Source organism: Neodiprion lecontei, chromosome 2 (assembly GCF_021901455.1).
Source record: "Neodiprion lecontei isolate iyNeoLeco1 chromosome 2, iyNeoLeco1.1, whole genome shotgun sequence".
Lineage (NCBI taxonomy): Eukaryota > Metazoa > Arthropoda > Insecta > Hymenoptera > Diprionidae > Neodiprion > Neodiprion lecontei.
The window spans coordinates 3,752,979-3,776,137 of NC_060261.1; the positions used below are offsets into that span (position 1 = coordinate 3,752,979).

General features: G+C 32.0%; 3 protein-coding genes and 1 long non-coding RNA gene across 12 annotated transcripts in view; 2 read left to right on the forward strand and 2 right to left on the reverse strand.

The window, feature by feature from the left end:
• LOC107218111 (trinucleotide repeat-containing gene 6C protein) overlaps window positions 1-15,340 on the forward strand; it is a 47,313-nt gene extending 31,973 nt beyond the window's left edge. For all 9 annotated transcript variants that reach the window (XM_046731730.1, XM_046731723.1, XM_046731729.1 and 6 more), the window contains one exon: window positions 15,037-15,340. In XM_046731730.1, the coding sequence (XP_046587686.1) occupies window positions 15,037-15,152 (116 nt within the window). In that variant the 3' untranslated portion in view covers window positions 15,153-15,340. The remainder of the gene's footprint in view (window positions 1-15,036) is intronic.
• Window positions 15,076-15,760, reverse strand: LOC124292942. The gene is made up of 3 exons (XR_006902900.1): window positions 15,658-15,760; window positions 15,432-15,558; window positions 15,076-15,148 (listed from the first exon to the last, which is right to left on the reverse strand). It is a non-coding gene; the product is annotated as an uncharacterized LOC124292942 (long non-coding RNA).
• A 157-nt stretch (window positions 15,761-15,917) lies between these two features.
• LOC107218123 (ADP-ribosylation factor 2) lies at window positions 15,918-17,733 on the forward strand. Its single transcript, XM_015655891.2, has one exon. It carries the CDS (start codon window positions 16,338-16,340, stop codon window positions 16,878-16,880), a length of 543 nt encoding a protein of 180 aa, XP_015511377.1. The 5' UTR covers window positions 15,918-16,337; the 3' UTR covers window positions 16,881-17,733.
• On the reverse strand, window positions 17,331-22,679 carry LOC107218118 (E3 ubiquitin-protein ligase ZNF598). The gene is made up of 2 exons (XM_015655880.2): window positions 21,271-22,679; window positions 17,331-21,134 (listed from the first exon to the last, which is right to left on the reverse strand). Exons 1-2 carry the CDS (start codon window positions 21,685-21,687, stop codon window positions 18,714-18,716), a joined length of 2,838 nt encoding a protein of 945 aa, XP_015511366.1. The 5' UTR covers window positions 21,688-22,679; the 3' UTR covers window positions 17,331-18,713.
• Between the last annotated feature and the right edge of the window lie 480 nt (window positions 22,680-23,159).

The window sequence follows — 23,159 nt, forward strand, 5'->3', positions numbered from 1 at the left end:
TATCGCTACTAGCTGCTGTAAATTGTCACAGCTTTTTTTTTTCATCCCATATACTTTGAAAGGATTTTTATTTTTTTTTTTGTTCTAGCCTCTGTTCCTTTGTTAGTAATAATAATAATAATAATAATAATAATTGTAACACAATGATTACATTGTTTTAATAAATAACATTTATGATCTGGTGGAGGATAATAGGTTGTTTTTTTGTTTTTTTTTTTTTTTTGTTTTATAATCATTTTTCGTTCGTTTGTCAATTTTGTCACAAAGTGTGCTTGGATCTTTATTGCATATTAATCGTTACGTTTATCACATTAGGTATAATATTTAAAAAGAAAACAACTATTTGTATCGATGCCACTGGAAGAAAGAAAGAAAGAAAGAGAGAGAGAGAGAGAGAGAAAAATCAAACCTACCGTTTCAATCGATTGCATTTCATTGAGGTGACAGAGAAAAGGACTTGCGAATTAGCTAAAGATGAAAAAATTTAATAAGTAAATAAATAAATAACAATAATGTAGATAAGAGAGGAAAGAAACGCACCCAATAATGTGACTATCCTAATTGTGAGGAAATCTCACGTTATAAGATGTATTAAAATTAATGAATATATGTGTGTGGGTGGTTGTATATACACGTGTATATGCATATAAACATGTATACATATATATATGTATATTAATATATACATGTATAATCCATAAGCTTACCCTTAAATATGTAATAAGTAATCCTTAGGCATGTAAGACGATGACGCGCGTATCATTAGATTTCAGTGCAATCAATGTCACATGGATTAATATTGAGCTGCATCTTCCAAAAAAAAAGAAAAAAAAAAAACAGAAAAGAAAAGAAAAGCGAAAATTGACATCCTTTCGCCAAAGGTCTCTGTGAAAATCATCACGATTTTCTCATTCGGTAATTTTTCGTCATTGGCAGAGTGTAAATGTTTGCGGGTCGAGTCGATGCGATAAATCATTTTTTATATGCAATAAGCCAATCTTTGCACAAGAGAATATATTACACCCGTTTTTCGATATACGTCCATACGATGTATTTTATTATGTGAATTTATATATATATATATCGATGCCAGAAATCCAATATATTGTCATTATTTCCATTTATTTCAATGTTTCTTCAATTTCGTACTTTAATATATACGTATATACATATACATATATGTATGCATACAACCAATAACTGCTAATGAATACTTAATTATAGATACGGCTCAATTTTAGCTATAGTGGCAGTCTTTAATTAAAATTTACGTTTTCCCGGAACGCGCATTATCATTGTTGTTGTTGTTGTTGTTGTTATTATCATTATCATTATTATTATTATTATTAATATTATTGTTGTTGTGAGATAAGAATCGACTCTTCCATTACGCAGATTATATGCGGAAACTGGTGGAGGAAAAATCTGTGAGACAAAAATAATAACGCTGCTGCTCTATATACGCTTAATTGTGTTGCCAATCATTATTATTATTATTATTATTGTATTGATTAATTTTCAATTGTTATTATTTAAAATATCACAATTGTCGGGGTGCATCATTACTCGATTGCGCTCTCTACGTACAATTGAACGTTTATTTGAATATTGTAATTTAAATAGATAATATTGTCATTTATTTTATCCACCGTAGAGATAATTTTGAGTTTTGTTTTGTTTTCTTATTTTTCTTCCAGACAGGGCGTTAGGTAAAATTTTACGGGTCAAAACGGAACAGGCAGTCATTTTGGGATCGATCGTTGGCGGCGTGTTTAAAAAAAAAAAAAAAAAAAAAAAAAGAAAAATTCTTTCAACAACGACGATTAATGATAAAAATTGAAAACAAAAAAGCTCATATCTCGTCTTGGAAATATCGCCGCACAATTGGGTTGTTGTATGTGTGTGATTAAGAAAAGAAAAAGTGAAAAACAAATAAAAAAAAAAAAAAACATTGTGATACACAATCGGTTATATCGAATTCACAATCGTTGCGTAATATCGAAAATAATTAACGAAATAACCAAGAATTTACAATCATTATTCCATTACGGGCATCACCTTTGCGTCGTTTCGTTGATAAAGAAGACGAGAAAAGAAAAAGTAAAATGAAACTCCACAATTGACAGCTGTTTCGAAAATTGCATCTTGTAAACATTCTTAAAAGAGACTGCCCAACCTGCTCCGGCCAGTAGCGAGTGATTATATTAGATTTTAAATTAATGAATAATTATAATTAAAGGGAAATTCCATATTTCAGTGCCTAAGTAACGGAGTAGCGTGTAATTTAAGAATATCGGGTATAGAGGGCGTATTTGTGGCCTTGCTTAAATGCATAAAATCTCCAGCTTTCGTTCATTTTAAATATATTTATAGTCAATACTCGTACGGAGAAAAGGCTCGCGTTGCATGTTTTTTTTTTTTTTGTTCATTTTAGTTTTTTTTTTTTCTATTCTTTCATCGAAGACTGCTCATACCGTATATATAAATATATATATATATATGTATATTTTATTTTTCTTATTAATTTAACTGACCGTTTAGAACAGGGTTGATTTTGGAACGACAAGTCAATATATTTCTCATCGTTTAATCGTCCGAAGAGATCGATCGGTACATAGTTGTTTGTAACTTTGTAATATGTTGTTACAGAGAGCGTGGCGTGAATATGTTGGTTTTTTTTTTTTTTTTTTTTTCTTAATAACGACAACTCTCCTTTTATTATACCTTCCTTACTCCCCTGCACAAGTCTTAAAGAGTATTATTATCGACGTCACTTCATATCCGTTCAATTTTAAATATTTTTAACAACGTATTTGTCGAATAATCTTGAAATCTTAACTATCGATATGCGTATCGACATATATATGTATGTATGTATGTATGTACGTATAGTCAGTAGTTCAAGATTGTTATTATTATTACTATTATTATTATTATTATTATTTTCATAATATAACAATATGTGTAAATTTGACGTTATTTAATGCCCCAAATTACCATGCATGTTAGAAAGCCTGCCTAAAATCTAGTCCTAAGAGCCTGCGCGCGGCATTGAATGTGTTCTGTTTAAAAATGTAGCGTAAAGTAAAAAGAAAAGAAAAGAAAAGAAAAGAGAAGAGAGGAAAAGAAAAACAAAAAAAGAAAAGAAAGGAAAAAAAGTAAAGCGTGCGTCGATACTTAGATTATATATATATATGTATGTATGTATACGTATACGTATGTGTGTATATATATACATATATATATATATATATACGTGTGTGTGTGCACAAGTGACCTTATTGCCTCGTTAGCTGCAAGCAAATAGCCTTTTCTCTGCCAACCTTTCGTCAGGAATGAAAATGCAAGTTGAAATGCCAAACGAGAACCGATTTTGATCGTTGGGCGGTACGTTTTTTTTTTTTCATTTTTTTTTTCATTTTTTTTTTTCTTTTTTTTTTTACCTTCAACATCGACGTCGCAGTATTATTGAATTGTCACGTTCGGCGAATCTTGTCAATCATACACGTACGCGTTGAAACAGGGTATAATATCGCACCGTCCGAGTGACATTTTAACGAGTATCGATCTGTGGGAATTTGTTATTTGTATGTAACGAGCGTTGCGGAGAATGAACAAAAAAAAAAAAAAAACAAAAAAGAATGGAAGAACGAAAGAAACGTAAAGGAAGGGACAAAGGACACGCTTTTTATTTTGTGATACAGAGGTGAGCACCGAGCCAACGCAGCAGCTAGTCAAATTAGATCAGATGAAATGAAAGGAAAAAAAAAAATTCAAAATTTTACCCAATCAAAAATCCGGATGAGACGTGCCGATGACTCTGCTTAAAGAGAAAGAAAGAAAGAAAAAAGAAGAAGAAGAAGAAGAAGAAGAAGAAGAAGAAGAAGGAATAGTAAAAAGCGAATGAAAAACGTACAACAAAAAAAAAAGAAATAAAAAAAATAAAAAAACGCAACGTCCCGTGATCTTACACTCTTCAATTCCCGATGCACGATTAAACGTTGAAAGATTTTTCACACCGCTTTATTTATTGTTATTTTAAAAATTTCTTTTTTTTTTTTAACTTTTCCCTCGATACGGTTATCCAGCACATTTTTGTCTATAAATTATACTGTTTGGGCACAAAAAAAAAAAAAAAAACACACACACACACACACACACACACACCGTAGATTTAATTTTAAAGCTGTGACACTACGTAGACTATGATTAATAACGAAGGAAATAAGTAATGAAGTGTTCTTAAAAGATTTTGAAACGAATATGTGAAATTTTAACATCCCTCTGCGTCAGACTTTACCATTTTAAACAATGTTCCACGATACGTTAACGTAAAAAATATATATATAAATTGCAATCTTATGCCAACTATATAAGTGAGTATTAAATAAAACTACAAAGCAGAACACCGACTATAATGTCTCTACATCTATGCTATGTTTTTAGCGTTAAGATACTATTACAATTATTATTACTTTTACCATTGTTGTTATTATTATTATTATTATTATTATTATTATTGCTCCCTTTGTTTTATTATTTTTTTTTTTTGCTCGAATCCAGGAATTGGAACTTGAAGGGTTTCGGATGTTTCGTCGTACTTTTACTTTAAGTTTGCGACGTGTGTTTGGGAAACTGTGAGCGTACGTGCCTCACGGATGCCAATTAAATAATAAAATGTATAATTGAAATGAGAGGAAAATGTGAAAACGAAAACAGTGTAACAAAAGACGTTCCAAGACGTTCGCGGTGTTTGTACGAAGGTTCAGAGATGTCTCTTCGCGATTTTCAACTGATATCGTAGTTGATGAAATGTTTTTTTTTTTTTTTTTTTTTGGTTTTTTTTTTTGCCCCCAACCACGATCATCATGACTATAATAATCCTTAGCGCGCACGCGAATGCTCGTATTGTATAAATCGTTTAATTTTAAGACTGTTTTAAATAGCCATAGAACTGATATTATTGATCAAAATCAATGCAACCTGTGGGAAATGAATTTTATTATAATTAAAAGATTAGAGATAAAATTTATTTATTTAATTTTATCCTGATTGCGGTCATTGTGAATACAAAAGGAATTAAGCTCTGGTGCATTCGCTATGTTTCAACCAAAAATTATAGGTACTCTCTTAGGTGCGGGAGGAGAACGATGTTTGTTTTTTTTTTGTTTTTTTATTTTATCACATCTTTTCCCTAATCCTCTTACAATGGTATTGTACGAGTAATCGAATATACAAATTATATCGCCATTGCAGTATGAATCTCGGAGGCAGTTGAAAATCGTGAAACCTCATCACGTCATGTAACGTATGTTCTCGACGAACCTCAACAATAAGGCCTTAATAAATACACTTATCATAGCGATAAAGATGCATATTGTGTTAAAATTAGAGCAAATGAATGAACGAATGAATGAATTAACGAATAAATGAACAAATAACTAAATACATACATACATACATACGTGCATACATACATAAATGAATAAATAAATGAATAATAGATAATAACGATAATAATCATACCTTCGAAGTAAAATTGTATTAAACGTAAGGCTACTTGTGGGGGGGGGGGGGGGGGGGGGCAAAAAAAAAAAAAACGGTATGTAGCGAAACTGTAAACCAAATTGAACGATGATTAATAATTGTCAGGATTTATTCGGACGTCGCGCAACAGACGTAACGATAAATTTTGAAAGATGATAATAAACGAATATGACGATAATAATATAAATTGTATATCGAATTGTCGGTTTGAGGTTTTTGGTTTTTTTTTTTTCTTTCTTTATTTTTCTTTCTTTTTATTTTTTTTATGATTAAAATACTTGATGTGAAAATGACGACTGGACGTGAGATCAAATGAATTTGAGGGATTGAACCGAAAACCGGTTGGGGGGAGGGGTACGAAAAGACAAAAAATAAAAAATAAAAAATACATCCGCAGAGAAGAAAGAGAAAAAACAAAAAAAAAAAAAAGAAAACAACAACGGCAAGTTCCATGTACCAAATATATACGCAGCAACCCTTAGCGTCAACTGATTTTACCTTATTAAATATTAACATATTTAACCGTGTAAGATTCTAATGTTAAGTAACATTATTACGATTAATAAAGGTTAGCGATGTAAGAACTCTATGATACAGGATATTATTAATATTGTTGAGTATTTTAAGTTAACAAAAATAAACACATAAACACACACACACACACACACACGCTCTTAGTTTCATAAGTGATCACACATTATTTTTTATTCTAGATACTTTAGGACGAACTTTAATATATTAAGATCTAATCAAGGTTTAATTAAGATTTAAGACTTTAATCGCGCGATATCGGTGTTGTCGGTATAATGGAGATACGGAAGGGCGGGTGATTTTGAATTTTTCCTCACCTAGTTTCGATAACATTAATTATTATTCTATTCCGAGAGCAACAAAATACTTATTAATTAATACCTTACGCATATAATACGTATGTACGTACATACGTGTGTGCGTTAACTGGTTAAATTTTCATTTCACTCTAAATTATACTCGAGATACATACTATCGCAGATATTTACGATTGATGATCGAAACAAAGTAAATGAATGAATACATTGGTAAGAATTGTAATTAAAAATAACGTATTACATAACGGAGACGGTCGATACGTGAAGAAGAATAAAAAAATACCATACCTAAATATTTTTAAGTGAACGCGAGGATGAAAAGAACAAAGGAAAAAAAACAAAAAAAAAAAAAAACATTACTAACATTATATTTAAAAAAAAAAAAAAAAAAAAAATACACAACTAAAAAGTGCATTCTCTTATCTTGATACTAATATATTATATATATATTTACACACACACGCGCATATATATTGGTATATTATTATTATTATTATTATTATTATTATTATTATTATCATTGTCATTATTATTGTATACTTGTTTTAATTGATTGAATTGCGGTTATTGTGTCTCGTAAGAAAAGTAAAAAAAACAAAAACAAAAACGACAACAAAAAACAAATAATGTGGTTGTACCGCATAGAGCCAGTGTGCGTGTGTCACGACATATTTTGAAATGAGATATTTTTTTTCGTATCTAGTTGTTTCACAATTTTGTTCTTTGCGACGAACACGCATGCATACATATATGTACATACGTACTATATATGCGCGCATGCACAAGCGACTACAAATTATTATGCAGTTTTATAAGCTTATTTTCCTACACATCTCTCGGTTTTTTCTTTTTTTTCCTTTTTTTTTTTTTTTCTCTCCCGTTCCGGGCTTTGGTATATTTTTATCACGTACGTTGTACACAATTACAAAAACGTGAAACGATTAACTATCTGCGTACACTTGCGTTGACGTATAAAATCCTAATTTGAAAATAATCGTTCAACTATGATCATACGTATACATATATGTACGTACATACATACATATATATATATATATATATATACACAGATGATACACGCGCGTATCTCTGTAACGATAAGCAGTTTTACTAAAAGTATCTCGTTTTAAAATAACATTGAAATGAGTTTTCGTTTTGTGTTTTTTTTTTTTGTTTTTTTTTTCGAGAGAGAGAGAGAGAGAGAGAGAGAGAGAAAGTATCAAGCAGCTGTACCTAAGTAGAATAATGATACCTATTTCATTATTATTATCATTATTATTATTATTATTATATTAAAATAAAACAATTTAAAAAAATATTGGTAAAAATTGTAACACCAAGGGTGTAATCTACCCCCCACTTCTGCTCAAAAAAATATACGCTACAATCCCGATGAAGCTAAAAGCTTCGTGAGATACGTGAATGTCAACCCAAGCGATTCTTCGACAAGGAAGACGCGTCGAAATGTGAATAGAGAAAGAGAGAGAGAGAAAGAAGGGAAAAGAATAGGATACGGAACGCTGCGGGTTTTTTTTTTATATATATATATGTATATTTCTTTTTTTTTTTCTCGTTTCAAACTTGATTTTTGATCGAAGTCGAAAAACAAAAAGGAAAAAAAACAAAGCAATCGAGAGAAAACCCAACAATTCATAGGGCACAGCCGATTTGTGATTATTAATATTTGTTTTTCCCGGTTAAAAAATTATTTTACCAACAGTGTAACTCCTCTTTCATTATCACGACTAACTTACGTATCGTACATAATTACACGATACAATTATTGCTTAGAGGCAATATTTCGAACATACATGATATTTGATGAGGATTTTTACTTGACAAGATTGAACGAAAAAATAATGTATCAAGCGCGATCCTGCAATTTTACCCACGGGTATGTATTTGTTGACAGGTTTCTCTGATCGGCGAAGGAACGCGTCTCTCGTAAAAGTTTTCATAGAAAATAATAGATGTACTTCAAATTATCTTCCGCGGACGTGATTCTGAGATGCGTGTTTTTCGTTAAAAAAAAAAAAAAAGAAAAAAACAAACAAACAAGCAAATATATGTATAAATAATAAACACTTGACTACAGTCCGGTAGAGTCAAGTACAATAATTAATGAATGATATTTTAAGACTATACGAACAACGTCTCTCGCAAATCTATCAACGATATTGTACCCAACACTTTTGTTCGTCGTACGATTTTTGACGGTAAGAAAATGTCACCCGCGTACGCAAAAATTGCGTTTCAAATATTTATTTGTGTTGTTTTTTTTTTTTTTTTTTTTCTTCTTTCTCCCAACGAAGCAAGAACATTCTTCTCCCCCCTGTGATGAAAATTGCTAAAAAAGAAAATACGTTGTTCATTTCATGCGCGAAATGACGAAGGAGATGAATGAAGAAAAATTTCAAAAACGCAAAAGAAAATAAATAAATGACGTAAAATAAAATAAAGTAAACACACACATATATATATATATTCGCTAAGTCGATTGGTTAATCGGATTAAGGACGTGTATTTAATAACGTTGCCGAGTATAAAAAAATATCCTGTACAGTATATCATTCCCTTAGATATTCTTGTCGTGCGTAATATACCTATAATAATAATACATATACACAATGACGTGTGTATATATATATATATATATATTTAGGGAAATATACGTGTACGCCAAAGTGGCAATTAATGAGAAGTCCTGCTCTAAATGACGAATAATGACGAACTTGCGAGAATATAATTTCGCATGCAGAGAGGCATTATCTGTAATCGTGGTTTGATAAAAAAAAAAAAAAAAATGAATTGAAGTAATATTCAATAAATGAATAAGACATATTAATGTTTGGAAGAACGAAAAAAAAAAAACTTAATTATACGCACGTGTATTCTATCGTTATTTGTACAACAATCGCGGTTCTGTCCGACGACTTGTTCCGAGTTTAAGATAAAAATAAATAAATGGAAAAAAAAAAACACCCGCGGCGTTAATGCATCGCGTATTGATATACTAAAGATCTCACGACGGGAAGAAGAGTGCTGGATATCTAGAATCAAAATGAAAAGGATGGAAAAGAAAAAGAAACAAGAAAAAAAAAAAATAAGAAAGAAAAAACCTGAAATAAATAATTAAGTTAAAGATGAAAACACACCGGGCCTAACAATGTAAAATAGAGAGAGAGAGAGAAAGAGAGAGAGAGAGAGTGTGAGAGAGAGAGTGAGAGAAACAATTCGGTAAGGTCCATGAAAATGCGATTACTTGAGCAGAAGAGTAATCGGAAGAATAAAATTTAGAAGCTTTAAAATATGAATATATTTGTGATATTAATGTAGAAACATTGAATAATAATGAATAAAATGCTTTTGGCAATTCATAGTCTGAAGCTTCGATTGGTAAATTGGCATCGTGACAAATTATAGCCACGTGTAATGAATATTTTATAAATATATCTATCGACGGTATGAATAAATTAAATAATAAAATGCGTTTATAATCTGCTGATCATTGAATATATGGATAAAACAATAAGTCCTCTCTTTATCTATAAACCACCTGTCGTCGTCGTCTTCGTCGTTATCTATTCTGATTTACGTGCTTTCCAGCACTCTTTTTAAACGAACTTACTCCCTCCCCCCCCCCCCCCCCCCCCCCACACACACACACACAATTTAATCACCGATGACCAGGCATTATCCTTCATAGTATGTAAGAAGACATTAAAACAATATAATGTATTTCTAAGAGACGTAATTAATTAAACACACACATAGGTAATATATTTTTGGCGGTAAGTGTTGGTAAATACCACTTATATTGATATAATGATAATAATATAACTCTCGAGTATAAAGTTAATACAATATAACATAATGTAATGTAATACAACAATATATATATATATATATATATATATAGGTATATACGTAATTGTAAACGACGAAAGATAAGGTAAAAAAAAAAAAAAAAAAAAAAAAGGAATCGGTTATCGTCAATGATTGCGCGAAATCCGATGACGATTTGTATTCATATCCGCGTTATTAAGTATTGTGTAACTGTGGAACGAACGTCTTTTATTTCAATATATTTGTCAGAACCGTGTGTTTCAATTAATTCGAGCTTTAATTAGAGACAAATTCATTCAAATTAGTAACAATATCGGCAACGCGATGGAAATATTGCGTATATCGATCGGTCAAAGATGAAATCTTCATTCGTCAATTTTGTGCAAGAATATTTGTTCATTGGACTCGAAACGACGAATTAAGGTTTATTATTATTATTATTACTATTGCAATTTTATTAAATATCGATTATAATATTTTTTTTCAACGTGACTCTGTTTAATTAAATATTTCTCAAGAGCTTAACACGACACTGATGACGAAAGATAATAACAATAATAATCCTTCGACCGTTTGCCCGTAATTGAATACAAATGTCTTGTCTTGAGTTGGAACAACCGAGGAGGCTTAAACTCGTACAACAATTTGTCCATAGCGTAATGTTTTTTAATTGACAAAAGCGGATTGTAATTCGTGAATTAACGAGGAAAGAAAAAAAAAAACAAAAAAAAAAATAAATAAAAAAAAAACAAAAAAAAAAAGAAAAACCGAAAAAACAAATCCATCGTTTAGACTAATCATAGTGCCTAAACCAAAAAAGGTCTGAGCCAAGTTCCAGTAACGTTGTGTTGATATTGGATTTGAAAAAAAAATAAAAATAAATAAATAAAAAAGGTACAGAAGGAAATGATAATAAAAAAAAAAAAAAAAAAGAAAAATTACAGATGCCTGATTTCTCGAGACTGCTAAGCAGAAAATGTGTTTGAACGAAGCAGCTATTTTATTCCTCGCTTAAAGTATTTTTCTTATCTCTGAATATCAATTTTACATACTCGCAACGATTTCATCAATATCGCTGAGAGATATTTTATTTTACACGAATCGATAATAATGGAACGGCGACGAATATTTGGAATCGTATGAATTTCATTTATATCCAAAAACGCCCGCGGGTTACATCTCAGTGGTTTCAGCTAATTTTAATACTCAGAATAAACTTAACAATAATCTGTCCTCCAAAAGTTCTGATCTTATCCGATTTTCAAAAAGTATATATATATATATATACACACACATGTATGGTATTCTAATAGATAAGTTTTTTGGTAAACGGCCCGTTTTTTTTTTTTTTCTTTAAAATAACGAATATATTCATCACCTTATATTATACACATACTCCGACTAACTCAGTGAGCAATATTATCGTTACCTTGAATGAAGAAAGTCTGGTAACATGTAATTAAAAATTTGAAAAGAAAAAAAAAAAAAAAAAAAATCAAACATATATTTGTGAATATTATTCTAAGGTCGAATGGACAAGTTTATATCATTAAGTTACTGATGCAAATTAATTGAATAACTATGCTATGGGACTGTAAGTAGAAAAGAAGAAAAACTGCAAAAAAAAAAAAAAAAGAAAGAAAGAATGAAAAAAAAAACAAAAAAGAACGTGAAATCGATTCCATAATAAATGTGATCCTCCGTAGGTTTTTTTTCGAAGGTAAATATTTAATACTTAATAAGCGTGCAACGTCTTTTAAATAGTAAAAAATATTTCAGTATACATTCTTTAAAACTCTATATACTAAGGTATATATATATATACATATATATAAATATATATACATACGTAATAATGATGATGACGATGAAAGAAATAAAATAAAATAATATTAAATAAATAAATAATGATATAATATTTAGTCCTAAGCAGATCCAATAAAAGAAACAACAAAAAAGAACTAAAAACTTCTTCTGAAATACAGTAACGACGAAGAGTAATTATAAATAATTATATTGGCACGAGTATAATTCTGGCTCTCCGAAACATCGATTGTCTATGCTGTTTTTGTTTTTGTTGTTGTTGTTGCTATTATTTATTATTTATTATTTATTATTATTTTTATTCAACGGCCTTATACCAGTCACTCCGATGTGCCATTGCCCTATAAATGCGATAAATGAAAAACCATCACCAGAATATTTTGAATTATTATCACGTTAGCTGAATGATTCTTTAATTTTCTTTACCGATTTGTATTAAAGTTTTAAAGGCTCTTGGAAACACTAAACTCTCCGAGATGTATTCTTAATCTGTAATATTGATTAGAGAAATCTGAAATGTAAGTTATCATTATTGTGAGTGAGTTGTGAAGATTATTTTAAGGAAGACTTTTTTGCACACCGAACGAACTTTCGTATATGGTAACGAACTGTTGTTCAAAATAGATACCTACACCTTTTTTTTTTTTTTTTTTTAAATTTTGCTGATTATTGTCTAAATATGTTTTTTTTTTTTTTTTTTACAAAATATAAATAAAACAAATTATCTAGCCGAGAATGAGTTTGAAAATTCTTATTATATATTCAAGTGGCGCGGATTGCGCTAACACACTCTTGTATGTTAATTAGTTAAATTATGTGTTGAATAGACGTTATTATTTTAAACTTGGCAATTTGACAGCCGGGACGAGAGAATAATTATAGTATGTAATAAAACGTATGATTGATAATAAGGTGTTAGTGGAAGGAGAGAGAGAGCGAGAGAGAGAGAGAGAGAGAGAGAGAAGAAATAAATAAAATAAACAAACAGACAAAAATCATGCAAATTCCCTATCGAGGATAAAGACGAATTAACAAATAAGTATAAATGCAAGCCAAAGTACATGGCTTAATTCATGTCTTCGAAACTAGCTATTAAGCTCGATTCAATATAAGAATATTAAGGTATGAAGTAATTTTATATCTGTATATTAACACAGTTAATGTATACTGTGATCTACACACAATCATAATTAATGGCACACGAAAGAGAAAAAAAAAAAATATTGAAAAAAAAAAAATAATAAAAACAGAAATCACTCTACGTTAGATAATAATTGTGTACTCTGTGCGTAATGAATAATGAATTTTTAATTAACATTTTACTGAGTAGCGGTTGAAAAGGTTGAAAAAAATAATAATAATAATAAATAAACAAACAAATGAAAAAAAAAAAACGAATAAAAAATAATGGTAATGATAATAATAAATCATTGCGTAAATGATCTTGTAAGACTTAGCGCTTAGTACCTAGGTGTATATATATATATATATATATATATAATATATATATATATTTATATGTGTATATATGTGTGTTTTACGCCAGCTTGATGTTCTTGTGTCGTAAACAATGTACGAGCACAGTGTAATTTAAGGATTCGGTACTTACAACATATTATTATACTCTGCATCGATGATAGAAACAAAAAAAAAAAACTATTTAAAAATAAAAATAAAATTAAAAACAAGCCCCCCCCCCCCCCCTTCTCAAAAACACAGTACACGCATACACAGACATCACACGTCATCATCTCTGCTAATTTGTAAAAAGTTGAATAATTTTATGCCGCATGCAATAATGCGGTAAGTATTGCATTAAAAATGTCATTCACACACAGCTGGCAGGGAAAAATGAATATAAAAATTTTAAGTATCAGCAATTGATTTTTTCGTGCAATTGATAATAATAATAAGATTGTCAAATCTAGGCCAGATTCTCTCGCTTGTGGTTTTGAGGCAAACTATAATGTGGGGTTTTTGAGTGATACGTACAATGAATTTGGAATATCAAAATGTTTGTTTCTTTGAGTAATTGAGAAGGACCATACATGGCAGCCGGTTAAAGCGCAACGTAATAATTATGCGGAGATAAAAAATGGAAAAAAAAACAAAAAAAAAAAAAATATATATATATATATAATGTAATGTAGAAATGAGAATGTAAGCAACTAAGGACGGAAACACGCGTCTGTCGGACAAGGTGAATAAACGATTGAAGCTTAACTGCAAAATAATCAACTATACGTACGTGTGTTTAAAGATAGTCACGCAGCAAATTAAGGAGCAGTATAGAAGTATATATTATATATGTAACAATAACGATAACAATTGATAGTCTGTAATGAAAATTAGTAAGTAACATGGATCGATAATATATAAGCAACAAAAAGTGCTTTTATCAAATACAATATTATTTATACCATCCTGATGATATATATATATATATATATATATTTATATATATATATATATATATATATGTATACACACAAATATATATATATCATATATTAAGAAAAAACATACTATATATAATAAACGTGTATTATCTACCAAGGTATATTATTATTATTATTATTATTATAAATACATATATATCTATATAAATATATGTACATACATATTATATATATAACGATTATTACTATATTAATAATATTATACGTAATAACATTACATATTATGACCAGTAAAGCAGTAAATAATAAAAGTTGTCCTAAATGTGAAGAGAAAAGTTTTCTAAATATCTATTTCTGCACAAATGTTGTGTAATTTTTGAACAATTATTGCTGATTTTGTTACCTCTTCCTAATTTGATAAAGTTTCATTTTATGGATGGCCGATTTTTCTTTAAATATATATATATTTTTCTTTGTTTCTTTTTCTTTCTCTTCATCCCTCTCATATCGTTTAGTGTATAACCACGTTTATCGTATAACAGGATTTTTTATTTTTTTATTTTTTTTTACAGATGCATATCCATCATCCAAGACTTCCCAAATATCCCAATTATCTAAGGATCGTTCCTGCTATTTTGAAGAGCATCTTATTTATGAATTGTTAGAATCGTTGAAGATGCCAGTCTAATAACAATCATTTATAGAATATAATTATTGTCTTTTATAGTATACAAAATATGTACACTGCAACAGGTTTTTACATTTATACAATGTTACATTATACGCTTTTATTTACATACTTACCAATTTGACCGCCAAATTTTATTATTTGTGTTTTTCTTTTATTATTATTTTATTATGTTTTATTTATTCTTGTCACACCAAATTTGTATCATTCTTTTCTTTTTGTTTGTTGTTTTTTTCTCAACATTGTTGTATCAATTGATTAATCATATTTGTTACTTACGTACAAATAAATTTTACGGTTAGTCATTTACAATGACTAGCCTTCGAACGGGAACCTTTAACACGGTCAAAGTATTTTTTCCTTCATCTCTCAATTTTTAATACGTCCATGGATCATTTGAATAACGCTGAAACAATCGTAAGTATAATAATGTACGTAACATATGTATACAATATATATAACTTGTTGTTGCTAGATAAATTCAACGTTGGAACGTTATGTTTACTTCGAATCACGTAGATACCGATGAACTTGTTGAATGAAATTTGACTTTGAAGCTGAAAATAATATGTCTATAGTAAAAAAAGGAATGAAAAACACATACGTACACTGCGTCATACGAAGTTGTGCTGACTATTGAATTTCAAATTTTCCGCTAATAAAACATGGCGGTGTGAAAATGACTCGCGAAGTTCCTTTGCCTATCTCATACGTCTAATGAGTTTTGTTGTTGTTTTCTTTTTTTTTTATGTTTATTATTACCCATTCAGCTACCGAGCACATTTTATCAATGTTTAATATAAATGTTAATTAGTTTTTCGATTTTACCGACAGATCAAATCACATTATTCGTTATTACGGTGTGATTTGTTCGTATTACGTATGGCGATTTCTGCCAGCTATTTCCGGTGACTTTTGTTACTCTTCGGTGACGTTTACTACGCGTTTTGCTCCGACTGAGAACGGTATCAGTGGATTTTTCTCTATAGTGGAATCTGACGCAGAGACATTCGTGTGTAATATAAACGATCAGCGTAACCCTTCGTGCATACGAGAAGCTAACTCATCGGTCATTGAATTATTCGTAGAATAGAATCGAGGGAAGCCGGATCGCAGTTGAAACGAAGGACCGCATATTTATTTTGAGGTTTGGGCCGAGTCGACACCTCTTTTCAAACGACGAAAATGGGCCTGACCATAAGTAGCCTCTTAACACGCCTATTTGGCAAAAAGCAGATGCGTATATTGATGGTCGGTCTCGACGCTGCCGGAAAAACAACCATCCTCTACAAGCTTAAGCTGGGTGAAATCGTGACGACCATACCCACCATTGGTTTCAATGTTGAAACGGTAGAGTACAAAAACATCTGCTTCACGGTGTGGGACGTTGGTGGTCAGGACAAAATCCGACCCCTCTGGAGGCACTACTTTCAAAATACGCAAGGACTGATTTACGTCGTAGACAGCAGCGATAGAGACCGTATCGCTGAAGCAGAACGAGAGCTAGCCAATATGTTACAAGAGGACGAACTGAGGGACGCCGTTCTTTTGGTTTTTGCCAACAAACAGGATTTGCCCAACGCCATGTCGGCAGCCGAACTCACCGACAAATTAGGTCTTAACGCCCTGCGAGGGCGTCATTGGTACATTCAAAGCACCTGCGCCACCCAAGGACACGGACTCTACGAAGGGCTCGATTGGCTCAGCAATGAGTTGGCTAAAAAGTGATAGAATCTTCAGCTTGTGATTCGTCGCCAACAATTAATTGTAATGTTTATCTTATATTGGATCACTGGCGTAGGGAAAAGTAATTGAAGTTATCGTAGTTACCGGCAATTGTACCGCTTCGTCTTCATTTACATTTGTACTACCTTCTTTTCACATTGATTCATTATTTCATTCCTACGTGGCAGAATCTGAACTAAATTCTTTTGTTTAAAATTAATATTCTTGGAATGTGAATGCCTCCAAATTTTGGGTGTTCATTGTCGTACTAACAAATCGCCAGATGTAAAAAGCAAATGTACAATTCCTTGAAGAATGCTAATGTAAATGAATTTTGAAAAATGTAAATTTTGGGGTAAAGTTCCGTTTCAATTCTTCAACACCCTTGTAATATTTTTTAAAACTTTTGCACTAATTCTAGTATTATCTATCTTCACATTTTTCCAAAAAGAATGTATTATTTTGTGAAATTGATATTTATGGAAAATGTGAAGTAACGAGAGTCTTAGAAAATTAAAAATTTTAACTCAACTCAAGTTTTAGTCATGCTTTACTAATAAATAGTTTTAAGTAATATTTACGCATAAATTTGATTAATTTTCCCTATGGCTGTGCAATTAAATAAGCCACAACCAGTGTCTCCTTCAACAATACAGACTGTTTGTAACGTCAAGCTGACAAGAAGAAAAGAAGAGAACGAAAAAATTATAAGATTAGTCATGTTCATAGTTATAAGCTAAGAACTTAAATTGTGAGATATCTTGCTAAGATCTATTCATCATTGAAAATAGTGGTTTGTATTGTAAGAAATTAGTTGATAAGCGAATAATAAATAAATCAAAAAATAATATCCCAATTCTCATGATGAATTTTCATAACGAAATATCATATCGCTTTACTTTATGAAAATCATTTCAAGTCTTAAGATTTATTCTCGTTTATTTTATAACTTCGTTATTGTACAAAACTTTTTACGGTACACATTTCGATACAGGGCTACTAGGCAATCAAGTATCAAATATTCTTAATATTGGTGTTATCCTATTTTTCTATGTTACTAATAATTACCTTATATATCTATATATATATCTATATATATATATAAATATATACATACATATATATATTTATATATATTATTACATAATTACATAGGAAAACTCATCGTTCATAAGTATTTAATATATACATAGCAACAGCTTACGAATCATACGTGATGACATGAACATTTGTTAAAAAAAAATGAATATATAAAGAAATTGTATTCCGTTCTTTGCTCAAAACTTTGGTTATTATTCAGCAGTAAAACGAAAACTTGACCGAGTTAGAATGAAAAAAAAAAAAATGCTTAATTTCATAGATGATGAACATAGCTAACAATGTACTGATATAATATATTGTGTTCACTGGCAGTGTCCACATATATTTGTATTTCTATTTCCTTTTTTCTTTTTTTTTTCATCTATAGTTGTCGATTGAGCTCTTCTTTAATATCTTAGTAAAGAAATTCTTATAGTTATTGCTAAAATCGGCGCAATGGTCAATGAACTTCCAATTAAATGTAGGCTCCCTGTATTTCCAGAATAAGTGAGAAAATGTGAAGTTTGTCGATATTTCATTAACCATTTTCATCTTTATGGTATAAATATTTTATAAAATTTTAGTAGTGCATCTTATCTATGATGTTAAAATTTCGATAGACTACAATTAGCGATATCCAAAACTCGCGTGCACGTTAAGATCAAATAAACTGCAGGGATGGGTATTCGTTTTTTTAACAATCTTACAATAATCTACAGGTTTGTTACGATGTTTGCACATGTGAGAATTATGTACTCATTTTCTCACCCAACTGTTACTTTGTTGGATAGGTGCTACTTTTCCAAGAACAGGAAAATGATTTTCCAGGGCATGGCTGGATAAGTGAGCTCTCAAGTCAGAGCCGCTTTTTACAACTTGGGCACATGTTGCACACGCATCTAACCCTTTGAGTTTTGAACCAGATTCTTTTTTATGAATCTTGAATAATTCTTGTTGTTTGCTAATATCTGGCAAAAGAACGAGAAGTTCTGGAAATATTGTTCCAAATGCTGACATACCCATCGAGTCGCGACAACGACTGTAATAATCCTGAGCATTGCAAGTACCCTGTCTGAAAAGTCCGCTAAGATATCGAAACTCTTCTATCGCTTCTGAAACACCAAGTTCTTCGCTGACCTTGGCAACTAGATTTTTATTTCTCTTGGAAAAATCTGGAGGCGGTACATATTCGTAGTGTTTATCTTGCTGCTTGTCGTTGTTTGGTAAAATGGAGTAACTTTGACCCGAACTATTTGTGAAGGTCAAGCCATTACTTTGCGGACGTTGAACACTATTCAGTGTGACAAAGAATCCTGGCGGAGGTGGCGGAGCTGATCCAAAACCTGGAGGAGGTTCTGTAAATCCTGGGGGTCTGGTTGGAAGAGATCCTAAGGCTGGAAAATCCTCAAAATTGGTATTATTGTTTGTTGATTTTAGGCTATCAATTTTTAACTCCGAACGTTTTCTCTGGACTGTATTTGGCTGAGCATTAACTGTACTACTATTCCCATTTACTGAACTTGCTGAGTTGAATGTGTTGTCCGTGGAACTAACGTTGATTTGCGAAACATTTTTCGATTTCTTTTTCTCTTTTTTAGATTGCTCATTATCCTTCCGAGGCACTTCTTCATTCTGCTTCAATTCCTCAGACACCATTGCCGATGCTGCTTTACTTTTCGAAGTTCCACCACCGCGTTTAACATCTTCAACTTTCTTAGGTTCATCAGTCGAATTCTTCGATGCGCTGTTTTCTTTTTTGACAACATCCTCGGCATTCTTAAATGATTCTTTATCTTTGTTTAAATTTGAGGCATTTGAATTCGATTTTGAACTGCTGGATTCATTGCCGCTAGAATTACTACTATTTGTGATCTGCTTAGCTTTTTTCTTTTTGGTCTTTCCTTTAGTACAATCACTCGTAGCCTTCGCACTGTTCGTTTCGGATGTCTGTGGTTGAACCCACGAAGGTGTGGACGGTACAACAGAAATAGTTGATTGCTTATTGGATTTCGATGACTTGGAGAGACTCGGAAAATCTTTGCCGGATGCTATAGGTGGCGAAGGTGCCAGCGGTGGTGGTGCAACTTTTTTAGACTTGGGAACAACGTTATGCGGTGTCTTTGTACAGGTAACTTTTGTCCATTGTGCCGTGTTTAGGTTTGTACTAGGTTCAGGATTTCCCAATGCTGGAAAGTCGGAATCTCGAGACAGTTGAGCGGGCCGAATCCTAATATTAGGTCCCGAGACTCTCGTAGTTACAGTACCATTCGGTTTATGATTAACATGAATGGATACGTTTGAAGTAGCGCTCTGTTGGCGTTGTGGTGTACTTGGACCAAGCTTGTTTGAGCTAGAGACACTCAAATTAACAGTTTTCGAAATAGTTCCACTAGCACTAGAAGACTCTGGACCCAGTGCAGGAAAGTTTTCGTCTGTCACATCCAAAGTCGTGGGTCTCATTGTGCTTCGTATCGTCAGGTTTCCTCTACTCTTTGTCTGACCTAGGTTTGGAACCACCGGAGTTGCGTTGCCCAACGTAGGAAACTCTTGAGTGCTTTGAAAGTCAACAGAAGGTTGCCTTAAATAGGTTGGCTCATTTGTGGTCAGAAAATAATCAACTCCACCAACTGCCCCAGCTTCCTGCTGAAAATCTCTGTTGTTATATTCCCGATTATTGTAATCTCTGTTACTGTTGTGTTCCCTGGTATTTCTAGTCAGTGACGAAATCCCCGGCATCCTTCGATTGTTTCTGCTATCACCTCGTGGTGCTAAAGTGAATTCCAGCTCCAAAGTCCGAGCCTGTTTAGCAGCTGCTTTTCCCAATTGTTTACCGTGAATGCTAGCCTTATGTGCTTTCAAATCAATGTCGGATCTAAATACGCAGGTGAATTTTTCTTCCGCGCAAGGACCTTCCTCACACAGAAAATGCTCGAGCCTGAAGTGATCTCTGAGATAATCGTAAGTACTGTAATATTGGTGCAATCCATCCGCGTCACAGAAATGACAATACAAGTGATCTCTTCGTAAGTGACGGAACAACTCGTCGTTGTCCATGTAGCGCTGATCGCAAAACTCGCACAGAGGATGCCCCTTGTGACTTCTATCATCCACGTCTCCTTTCCTTCGATGTTGGGCAAGGTCTGACCTTGTATAGCACCGTCTCTCATGGGAGAAAATCTGTGAATAGAAATTTGTAGGTGTATAATTTAGTTTCGAGTAATTTGCAGTCAATTTTTAAGGATACGACTAAATGTAATTTTCTGCAATTATTGTAGACAATGTTTGAATGCGAAAGATTGATTGGGAACGATACCTTCAAATTATCAACACACAGATCGCAATAGTGTAATTCATGAAGTCTCCTCATGTGATCCTTGAGGCTGTTGAAGTTGCTGAATACTTGTCTCTCTTTGCAAATGTCACAAGAATGCGCGAGCAGCTTGATGAACCTCTCTTGTATACCTTCATCGTCAAAATAAATGTTGTATCTTTTGTCGAAAAGGTTTCCTTTTCGCAAGTGACGAAACGGCTTGACTTCTCTGGTAAACACAACCTTTGGCAAGTCTTGGCGGCATATAGGACATTCGTTCTGGCAACATAAAACTCTCATCCGAGTACTGCAGTCGTGACAAACTGGATGTTCGCACATTCCGATACTGTAAATCTCAACATTCTTGAAACATACAACGCAAGCGTTGTCTGTGTCGTTGTGATCTTCTGATTTTGACATTTTTGGCTCCAGTTAGACAATTTTATAATTATCTCTATTGGAATATACTTTCTTGTCTCAGATCAGTTACAATTTTGTAATCTTTTCATTTATATATGGGTTCAGTTGCTTTATGAATCTGTAACTATCGAATGAGCCAGATTTCAAGTCGTCATTTTACACGACTTTTAACGGTTCTTTACAAGAGACGATGACAAGACGTAGACGTTAAATATAACAAGATGAATTCTTTGAATTAAAGTTACGACGTTTAATATTTGCGCCAGAGAACCTTGCAATGAAATTGTTAGAGATACAGTGCAGCGTGTATAATGTATGGTAATAAGAAGTAATGCTGGATCAGTTTGGCAGGCTGTACGATTTACAGAAGTATCAAAGTCGTACTGAAATTCACAATTCAGTGACCTATGTATCAGATTCTTCGAATAATTCGTATCTCAAAATAGACACAGAGTTGACAACTTTTTTGGTGGAAACAGATGGTAAGATGTCCCCAATGTAACAAGGTTATAACAGCTAGATGTATTACTCCTCGAAGGCCTACCGCATTTCCGTAATGTGAAATTTTTCAAAGTACAGGAATTCTCCGAATTTCCCGCACAGTTTGGTGTGATTTTTTTTCTTTGGATTTTTTTGTTTTTAACCAATTACTTTTGAAAATATACTTTTTTTCCACCCAAAAAGTAGATCCACGAATTGACCGTAATAAACCGGAAATGTGTAATGCATTTCTGGTTGTCGGTGGCGATCGTACTGCCGTTCGCGTGGCACAATTCAAATCACCTTGGGTGGCCTTGAGTCATAATCCTTATCTTTTTTTTTATTATATAATTTATGGAAATTCGTATCAAGATCAATAACAAAAATAAAAAACAAAAACAATCAAGACGATTTACGTTATTCCCCGCTTGTATAATTTTTACTGACTGCCCAATTAATCAGTCTAGGCACTACTGGGCACTACTATTCTATTTATAAAACACAATTGTATATAGTGATATTTGTTTGGGCGTTGAGCAGAGATATTTGCAAAGACGGCAGACCCCAGATAAACCTTTTCAGCGAATCCGAAATGCTTCGCCAAATGGCTCTGAGGATAATTTTATTTTCCTGCACTTATCGACTCATTCGACAGGATTATGACGGGATAAAATCTCCACATATTTTGCTCCTCATTAACACCCAAATGAATCGATTTATTTTTTTATCGTTTGCTAGTGTTTGACAGTAAGTTCCCGACGTTTGATAGTCAATAGTTGAGTCGTTATTAATAAAACAAATTCGGCTAAGAAGTTCAAGCGACGTCAGCACCTCACAATTGTATTTTGAGATCGAATTTAATTCTGCTTGTGCGGAATCGTTTTATGATCGTTTGTTGGTGTTTAATAGCGCTTGCCCAACTTTTAACAGACCCCTAATTATCTGTAAAATTAAAACAAAACAGTTAAAACGATGATGGAGAGGCAATAGTC

Excerpts from the sequence above, each read along its gene's own strand:
- LOC107218118 (XM_015655880.2), bottom strand. The coding sequence starts at position 21,687 with ATGTCAAAATCAGAAGATCACAACGACACAGACAACGCTTGCGTTGTA. Across the intron at positions 21,135-21,270 it reads TGTGTGTTGATAATTTGAAG|ATTTTCTCCCATGAGAGACG; the intron begins GTATCGTTCCCA and ends TTCTATTCACAG.
- LOC107218123 (XM_015655891.2), top strand. The coding sequence starts at position 16,338 with ATGGGCCTGACCATAAGTAGCCTCTTAACACGCCTATTTGGCAAAAAG.